Source organism: Paramisgurnus dabryanus, chromosome 21 (assembly GCF_030506205.2).
Source record: "Paramisgurnus dabryanus chromosome 21, PD_genome_1.1, whole genome shotgun sequence".
Classification (NCBI taxonomy): domain Eukaryota; kingdom Metazoa; phylum Chordata; class Actinopteri; order Cypriniformes; family Cobitidae; genus Paramisgurnus; species Paramisgurnus dabryanus.
This window is the reverse complement of record NC_133357.1, coordinates 27,481,271-27,491,174: the sequence shown is the minus strand read 5'-3', so window position 1 is coordinate 27,491,174 and position 9,904 is coordinate 27,481,271. Positions and strand designations below refer to the sequence as shown.

The following is a 9,904-nucleotide window of genomic DNA, read 5'->3' as shown; positions in this document are numbered from 1 at the left end:
ATCCTTAAGACATTTCCTGGATCTGCGTGTGTCTGGTTCTTCGTCTGCAGCGCATTAAGTTTCTGCCCGAGAGCGCCCCCTGGCTTTTGGATGTAGTGGCATTTCACCGTAATTCATTGAGATGGTTTTTGCATCGGATGGAGAACAAACTGTGCCATTTCTCTAATTAGGTTGCTCTGTATTTTGCACCTGGTTACTTTTGGCATATTTCTTGTGTTTGTTTAAAAAAATTTTTTTACTTTAAATGCAAAATACACTTATGTTTTTCCCAAACTATTTGTGGTGATTTGTTATATAAACAAATGATTTAAATAAAGTTTTCCGGACCTACTTGAATTTTTGCTCCATGTCCCCTTAGGGGCTCTGTACTACTTCGTATCATTGAATATGTTTTGTTTAATCACAAGTTGAGTTTTAAAACAGTTTCTTGTCATAAATTTTCTTTGGGTGGGCCGCACGCTGAAAAAGTTTGAGAACCACTGAGGATTATTAAACAGGAATCTGATTAAAATACCAAACAAATCGCTCCACCATTGCAAAGGGCAGATTTATCTGTAATTGAATGTACAGATAGGCGTGTTATAATAGTAAATCAATTTAGTTTTTATTCAATGGGAATGCATTCAGTTAATACTGGACAAAGTCTAAACAAACTGAGGACAGCAGCAAGTCAAAACCTCCTTGTGTAATAATGCATTAAATACACAAAATTGAACAGGATGTAAACAAGCAAAAGACACATGAAGATGATTACAATTACTGCTATCACTGAAGACAATCACAAGACAGACCAGATTAATTCATAAGTAGACCTGGGAATAGAGGGGGGATTTCAATTCATTGTGCAACCATGCAACAATAGAAAGGTGCCTAAACGAATGCAGATTTACACAAAAAAACCTGCAAAAACTGGACTGGTACACATCAGAAACCTTGACTGACGTGACCGGCCCGAACTGATGCAATGCTTGATATTAAGCACATTTTTGGCTTCTAGATGAAAATTTTTTATTCAAAACTATGCCATTGTGATGATGTTTACTTTGTAACTTTACAACAAGTTTTGTAAACAATAAACAAGTTCCAAGGCTACTAGAGAAATAACATTTGACGGTCATGAAGTGGCTGCCATATTTGCCTACAGAGAGCGCAAAGGTTTACTAATTTTAAAGCTGCGGTGGGCAACTCTGGAGGATTGGGATGATTTTGAATGTTTACAATTTTCATGCCCCTCCCACACTACCACCGAGCAACCTCCCTTCGAGCTCGTCCTCGTCAGTGCGTGTGCACCAGTATTTTGTGAATGAATACTTAGCAAGAATACTTAGATTCCTTACATAAGACTGCGAAATACAATCAATGGTTGATAAAGCACAATTACCTGTCGAGAAGACATGTGGCAAGCTCTGCATCCAACTTAACCCAGGAATCGGAAGTTTGTTAGTGAATGTTCTGTCCACCATCACTCTGCATTCAATCCAACACACCTGTGAACTTCAGGCGGAGGCATGCGATATTGTAACACGTGCAAGGGGGGATCTGTGGCGCCTGCAGGAACTGTGATTGACAGGCAGATTTTAAACAGCCCTGCGACCAGATGAACCGGGAGCAGTGGATTTTTGCAAACCAAACAACAGGCTCTAGGTGGAGCTAGAAGCGCAGATTTTTTTCTTAAACAGTCTAATTGTTGTTCTACCAGAGCATAGTGTCGTTTCAGTAAATGTGATAAAAAATATCTTGCCGACTGCAGCTTTAAGCAATTTTCAAAGCTAACCTTTTTGAAGATTGTGAAATTGATAAGATATAAAAAAATTGGGGTCTGTATTTATCTGCTCTTAAACATATGAGGACATGCAAATGACATGTATTACATTGCATGCGTTTACTGTGCACAGACACTCATTCAACAATGTGTGCGTGTGTGTCAGATAAGTATTTTAGTAACATTCACTAGATCTGATCTGTTTGAGTGCATATCCTGTACTCATCATACAGGTTAACCTTCAGGTATGTGATTGAGTTATGAGACTGTTAGCGGTAGCAGACCTCTGAGATCTCCATAGCCAGCTCAAGTAACTCGCTGGTCTCATGGCAAGAGTTCATCACACTGCAGTCGCAATCCAGGTTCCAGTTGCAGCAGTCTTTGGATTTGTTCTGCTCAGTGGAGGTGATGTAATACATGTAGGAGGGAAAGCAGCGGTGAAAGGCTCTCTCACAGGCATCGGGCAGCAGGGCTATGAATTCAAAGAAGTGGCAGTAAAGGCAGGCCAGGAGGACGGTGGCACAATCCTCTGTGTGAAAGCAAGAAAAACATTCAACTTAGACATCAGTTCACAACTTACAGACTGCACTGATGAGATAAACTTATCATACATGATGTCAGAAACATTTCATATCAGATGAGTGTTAATGATTTTTAAAACTATTTCAAGAAATTCAAGAAAGCATGTGGACCCCGCTGCTGAGTATTCACCTGATTCATTTCTGCTTTCTAGATGTAATGTCCGGAGGATGTCACAAACAAATGTTGGATTGACTTCGAGCTGTAACAATAGGTTGACATGAAAAACCAACTTCGGTCTAACGTCAAGCCGTAATGTAAGGTGGACATCAAAAAACAATTTTGGACTGACATCAAGCTGTAAAGTTAGGTGAACATAAAAAACCCTAACCCTAGTGGTGGACAGCCTTTGCCTGGTAGTGGACAGTTGTAGCTTAGTGATGGACAGTCGTAGCCTTGTAGTGGACAGACATAGTCTAGTGGTGGGCAGTCAAAGCCTTGTGGTGGACAGTTGTAGCTTAGTGGTGGGCAGTCATAGCCTAGTGGTGGGCAGTCATAGCCTAGTGTTGGGCCATTGTAGCCTAGTGGTGGGCAGTCATAGCCTTGTGGTGGCTTAGTGGTGGATAGTCATAGCCTAGTGGTGGGCACTCATAGCCTAGTGGTGGCTTAGTGGTGGGCAGTCATAGCCTAGTGGTGGGCAGTCATAGCCTAGTGATATGCAGTCGTAGCCTAGTGATATGCAGTCGTAGCCTAGTGATGGGCAGTCATAACCTAGTGATGGGCACTTGTAGCCTAGTGATGGGCAGTCATAACCTAGTGATGGGCACTTGTAGCCTAGTGATGGGCAGTCATTGCCTAGTAATGGGCAGTTATAGCCTAGTGGTGGGCAGTCATAGCCTAGTGATGGGCACTTGTAGCCTAGTGGTGGGCAGTCATAGCCTAGTGATGGGCAGTTATAGCCTAGTGGTGGGCAGTCATTGCCTAGTGATGGGCAGTTATAGCCTAGTGGTGGGCAGTCATAGCCTAGTGATGGGCAGTTATAGCCTAGTGGTGGGCAGTCATTGCCTAGTGATAGGCACTTGTAGCCTAGTGGTGGGCAGTCATAGCCTAGTGATGGGCAGTTATAGCCTAGTGGTGGGCAGTCATTGCCTAGTGATGGGCAGTTATAGCCTAGTGGTGGGCAGTCATAGCCTAGTGATGGGCAGTTATAGCCTAGTGGTGGGCAATCATTGCCTAGTGATGGGCACTTGTAGCCTAGTGGTGGGCAGTCATAGCCTAGTGATGGGCAGTTATAGCCTAGTGGTGGGCAGTCATTGCCTAGTGATGGGCAGTTATAGCCTAGTGGTGGGCAGTCATAGCCTAGTGATGGGCAGTTATAGCCTAGTGGTGGGCAGTCATAGCCTAGTGATGGGCAGTTATAGCCTAGTGGTGGGCAGTTATAGCCTAGTGATGGGCAGTTATAGCCTAGTGGTGGGCAGTCATAACCTAGTGGGGGGCACTTGTAGCCTAGTGATGGGCAGTCATTGCCTAGTGATAGGCAGTTATAGCCTAGTGGGGGGCAGTTGTAGCCTAGTGGTGGGCAGTCATAGCCTTGTGGTGGCTTAGTGGTGGATAGTCATAGCCTAGTGGTGGGCACTCATAGCCTAGGGGTGTGCACTCATAGCCTAGTGGTGGCTTAGTGGTGGACAGTCATAGCCTAGTGGTGGGCAGTCATAGCCTAGTGATATGCAGTCGTAGCCTAGTGGTGGGCAGTCATAGCCTAGTGGTGGGCAGTCATAACCTAGTGGTGGACAGTCATAGCCTAGTGATGGGCAGTCATAGCCTAGTGATATGCAGTCGTAGCCTAGTGGTGGGCAGTCGTAGCCTAGTGGTGGGCAGTCATAACCTAGTGATGGGCACTTGTAGCCTAGTGATGGGCAGTCATTGCCTAGTGATGGGCAGTTATAGCCTAGTGGTGGGCAGTCATAGCCTTGTGGTGGGCAGCTGTAGTCTAGTGGTGGGCAGTCATAACCTAGTAGTGGGCACTTGTATCCTAGTGGTGGACAGTGTAGTCTAGTGGTGGACAGACATAGTTCAGTGGTGGGAAGTCCTAACCTAGTGGTGGGCAGTCATAGCCTAGTGGTGGGCAGTTGTAAACTTGTGGTGGGCAATCGTAGTCTAATGGTGGGCAGTCGTAGCCTAGTGGTGGACAGTCGTAACTAGACCCCGAAGCCGCCGCCAGGCGCCGCCATTTGCGCCATTTAGAAGTTCAGCCGCCATCAGCCAATAATTTCCTAAGCCAAATTGAGCCGCCAGCTGATAAAGTTTGGCTGAGCCGTCTAGAATTATTTGCAATCAAATAATAATTCTATCACATAGAGACATACACATACGAAATATATAAACAATACACGAGATCCATTTTCCGATTGGTTTCATAACAGCACAGTCTTGTGCTCGCTCGTTGCTACAATACACAGAGGGGTTGCAACTTGCAACCTGTGGAGGTCGCATATGCAGGCTGCATACGTCATCAAGCCTGGTTTATTTAAGTTAACTGAGCATTACATTCGCAAGCCATACGCATATTAAAACAATTTACGATTAACTTATAATAAGAATAAACTTTATAATTGTTGATATTTTGAAATAAGACAGTGTTGATGACGTAGGCAGCGTAAAAATGCGATCTCCGGAGGCTGCAGTCTTCAGATTGGGAAATTAAAATTGCCCGTTTTCCGTACAGAAGAAGCGAAGCATTAGTAACGTGCGCGTCACAACAATGCATTTCAAAAATAGACCGTGTTATTTTTATTTTTGACCAATGCGCGCGACCAGCATCCACACAGGAAAAAGCTGCGGGTAAAATAACGTTTGTATGTCTGTTTCCGGGTGCTGTATGCAGTATGTTCATTTTTACTTTAATTTTGTATTGGAACTGCGATTTGGAATCGGTGAAGTCAAATATAGACGCGTTTTTTATAAGAGCCGCTTCTGGGAAGTCCGCGCGCGGCATAACATTGACTAAAGTGGTCGCAATCAGGTCCGGTAGCGCAGCACACGCATAATTCTGCGAATGAGAGCACTAAGTAAAACCAACAGAAAGTTTCTATCGGTCTCCTGTGCTGCTTGAACCCCAGAAGTAAAGAGACTTTTAAAAAGCTTGCCAGTAAAATCCATATCACACCAGCAATGACAAGGTAAGCTAACGTTGCTATGGTTACAGTCCAGATACATAGATTGCTAGGCTATTGCTATGCTATCTACAGTTTTATTACAAACAGCAACCAAAACTACAACGTAAAATTAGTGTAGACTTTAAACATCAATGTTAAAAGTTTTTACCAGCCTTTGTATGGGAACCTATATTCATTCATTCATTCAACCCAGTGCATGCCAGGTTTGTGCTGTGGCTCTGAATTAAAAGTGAATTAAAGAATAGAAATTAAAAGAGATTGCATGTTTTGCCATGTTATTAGTCTATAGGTAGCATTATAGTGGGCTCTAGCTCTATTGTGTTTGGTTATGTGTACCATAATTTACCATACTTTTACCAGATCATTTGTCTACGTTTATAATTCTGACAGTTATTGTATTTTGCCATAAGTCTTCACTGTGCCTATTCAAAGCTCGAGGGCAAACACATAACTTCTAGATTTATAAGCATCGATAAACTACATTTTAACATTTTTTAATGCCTAGTCATACTTCTGTTATTTTGATGAAAGTAACTCAAAAGTAATGTTACTCATTACAGAGACAGTAATATTGTAATGTGACTAATTACTTTGAAATTACAGTAATTTGTAATATGTAATGTATTACACTTTGTAAGTAATTTTCCCAACACTGTTAATCAGTATAACGTAGACATCTGTAGACATGTGGCAGCTTCAGCCATTTGCAGCTATGAAAAGTTTGGCGGCTGCAGCAGCCATTTAGGTTTCGGCTGAGCCGGCTAGCCAGCCAATAACTTAATCAGCCAGCCATTATTCTCAAAACAAACGGCTTCGGGGTCTAGTCGTAACCTAGTGGTGGATTAATACAAATGAATGTTGTACTTGGATCCTGTCTTTTGCCCTGTGCTTTGCATAAATTTTTATGCACATTTCTATGGTGTGCCATCTTTGTCCAGTAGAGGTGCAAAGGAATGTAATAATCCTCCAGTCTGCTATCTATTTACAAGTGTATTGAAAGTGTGTGTGAATGATGAAGAGATTGTTGTTGAGAGTGATAATAGAAGTTCTTTCATTTACCATTAAATACTTAACCATAAGAAATTTGTATTTTTTTGTATAAGAAAACCAAGTGACTATTTTCTAATGGATTAAACTGACAACACACACCGTGTTATAACATCCCATGCCTCCCCTACTCTACATCTCTTACATTCTGTAAATTACACTTTTAGAAGAAAAGTTAACAGGTTTAAATCAATACGACTAAATGATGAATGACATTTTGGGGTAAACAACCCTTTATCGTGTGAGAAATTTCATTGGACCCATACCTAGCAGAGAGAGTGATGGAAAAATCCCATTCCAGCGGCCAATCGATGTGAATTACTGCATAAAAGTGCACGTTCACTGTCAGTGTATGAGGGAAGTTTTGCCGTCATCTAAATGCTTCACACATACATTATTTATTTTGCAGATTTCCATTCACCAACTAAATAAATGCTTAACTCTTCTAATCACAGTTAAATGACAACAATCATCAAGCCGTTACAGAGTGATGAATAAAGAACAGTCACCTAGAGCAAGTCATCCCCAAACCAAACACTTCAGCTTTAAGAATTATAATTGACAGTCATGGCCCATCACAAGACTAATGTCACATATTAGTGAAACCTTTCTGAGTGTGTTATCGTATTACACCTGTTTGCAGGGTTGTTTTAGAGTTATGAGAAGAAATGGAGCACATATGTACATAATAAAAGCCTGCAGCCTATAACTCAATCTTTTTATTCCCCCGGTGAACAACTAACCCAATAAACACAACAACAGAGAAGCCCAAATAAAGCTTCACTGTAGGATGAGCACATGGATGTGCAGGTTTGTCTTCAGTATGACCCAAAAACAGTTCATTGTTATCTGCACTGCTCTTCTGTCACTCAGGGAAAGTGTTGATGTACATTAAGTGCTCTTAAAAGTGCAGTTGTCCTGAAAGCACATTAAGTTAACACAAGTGTGCTGGAGTGAATGATACAATCACTGTTTTAAGCAACATGTACTTTGTGTATCACTGAAAACATATGACATTTATGAGAAATAGAGAAAAGAGTTTCAAAATCTTCTTTAAGTGTCATAGAGTTTATTCTTGTGTTTGTGAATAAAACTGTGACTTTTGTTTATGTGTTTGTGTGTGCAACTATCGGGATATGATACCTTAATTTAAGTGGTATTTAAAAAGGGATCTGAAAATGATCAGAAAAGCAGTAATAAGGTAAACACACATTTGTCTACCTGGACTCCTGACATAAAAACTGTATTATATCTGTCTCTGTATGGTTACTATAGTCGCAGTCTATACTATATACATTGGTATAATTAGAAAGGCAAAACAAAACAAAAAACTTTTGTTTAAATGTAGCTTAAATAAATTGATTGCAACCACTTACCTTAAAAAATTGAGTAAATTGAATGAATAATTTTCTTTCAGTGTACCCATGTTAGCATCACTTCACTGGATCCTTGTCCAATTCAGAGATGATTTTATGGTTTTAGTATTTGTTATTAAATAATTGCATGGTCTTCCTCTGAAAACACTTTGATCATCCACCCAGATGTTATTAAGTGTTTCAAAATCCTGACTCAAATCCAAAGGTGACGGCTTTCTCAGTACTCGCCCCAAAGCTCTGGAATTCCCTACCGCTGTCCATTAGATTATCCCATTATACGCATTTAAGTCCTCTCTTAAAACATTTTTTCTCAGGCTTATGCTAAATTTGTTTTTCTCTGTTTTCTTTCAATGTTTTATTATTTCTTTGTATTAGGATGTTTTTGGTTTTCATGTTGTGCAGCACTTTGGTCAGCATTTATGTTGTTTTAAAGGGCTATATAATAAACGTATTTTATTTGTATTAACATACTACTTTAATAAAAAATAAAATTAGATATTCAACTTTTTAAATGTAACAATTTAGATATTATTTGCTAAATTATAATATCCATAAACTAATACATTATTGATAATTTTATTTATTTCTTCTTGTATTATTTTTTGCATATCTGTATTTTTATATTGCCAATTGTTTTTATAAATGTATCCTTGTTTGGACATTTATAAATGACATTCTTAATTTATCAATTTCTGCAAAGATTACTGAGTATGCACAGATAAAAGCTAAAAATCAACAGAAGTCAGAGTAAACTCAATACTATATGTGTTAAACAACATACTGTATACACAGTGTGTAGATATAAAGTTGTGTACCTGCAGCGTCAGGTTGACTGGACTCAAATGAAGTACATGTGCTGCTGTCTTCAGTGGGATTTCCACAGGAGCAGAATGAAGTCATGGATTCGGTCCATTTAATCTCTCCTGAAGATTCAGCAGCAGGATCAACATCAATCTCTGAGATGGTGCTCAGTTTTCTCACACCGCTCACCACAACTCCACTCATTCTGCATTCACTTAAAACCAAACAAATACGATCCTCTCCTGAGCAAAATGACGTCTGTCCAGGACAAGAGATTCTGCTGGAAAAATGTGAATCAGTAGCCCTGCCTCCTGAAACCAGAATCCACCAGAACCTGTGAAGCAACCTAACGAAAGTAAATTATAAAAGAGCACCAATTATCCGATTCGCAATCTTACATTCCCCTTGGTGTGTAAGTGTGTTTTAGTTCATGTTAACGATATGCAAAAGTACAAATCCCCATGATGCAAGTTATAGTTTCCAACTTAAATCTCTTTTCTTGGACTACAACAAACACACGGATTGTAGGCAACAGTTTACAATGGTTATAATCATATCTCTGCCCACTTCTGATTCACAGCCTGTAAGTAGTCTATGTTTTCTCATTTAAAGAGTAACTAAACCCCTGGCCAGAGCCGGACTCCACCCACTGGCAATATTTGAAAAATGCAAAAAAAGTGGCCAGACCCCAACAGAGATAGAGGGGACTGTCTAATGGCGCTTTCACACAGGACGCAGTGAAACCCATTCATTTCAATGGCTTGTGGCGTGCGAGGAGGACTTGCTTTCAAGTCAGGTAGCTTGTTGTAGGTAGGCAGCTTAAGTTACTTGAAATGGAGATGGGCAAAATCAGCGTCTGTATTCCCCATCCACTACTTAACCTTAAATAAAAATACTGTAGTAATTTATAGTAATCCCGCTGAGTTTTGAAAACACTGCCTACTTTGGTCTGGCCAGCATAGCGCAAATCGATTGGCTGCGCTGAAGGGTGTGGTTAGCTTGAACCTGCTTACGTAGGGTCGTACCGCGTACATCACGCAGCTACTCCAACATCCAACAGGAAAATTCAACTGCAGTAGCCACCATTCAACCTGAAGAGGGCAGCACTCGTTTTTTACACCATATATTGTAGAGTATTGAAACACTTTATACCCAAATGTCAAAAAAGTTACTCAAATCAATAGGGGTGTCCTCGACTAAGGATTTACATATTCGAATCAGAA

General features: G+C 40.5%; 1 protein-coding gene across 1 annotated transcript; it reads right to left on the bottom strand.

The window, feature by feature from the left end:
• Positions 1 to 510: 510 nt before the first annotated feature.
• Positions 511 to 8,988, bottom strand: mdfic2 (MyoD family inhibitor domain containing 2). Its single transcript, XM_065286729.2, has 2 exons — positions 8,696 to 8,988; positions 511 to 2,291 (listed from the first exon to the last, which is right to left on the bottom strand). The coding sequence occupies exons 1-2, from the start codon at positions 8,883 to 8,885 to the stop codon at positions 2,032 to 2,034; spliced, it is 450 nt and encodes a 149-aa protein (XP_065142801.1). The 5' UTR covers positions 8,886 to 8,988; the 3' UTR covers positions 511 to 2,031.
• Positions 8,989 to 9,904: the final 916 nt, after the last annotated feature.

Excerpts from the sequence above, each read along its gene's own strand:
- mdfic2 (XM_065286729.2), bottom strand. The coding sequence starts at position 8,885 with ATGAGTGGAGTTGTGGTGAGCGGTGTGAGAAAACTGAGCACCATCTCA. Across the intron at positions 2,292-8,695 it reads CAGTCAACCTGACGCTGCAG|AGGATTGTGCCACCGTCCTC; the intron begins GTACACAACTTT and ends GCTTTCACACAG.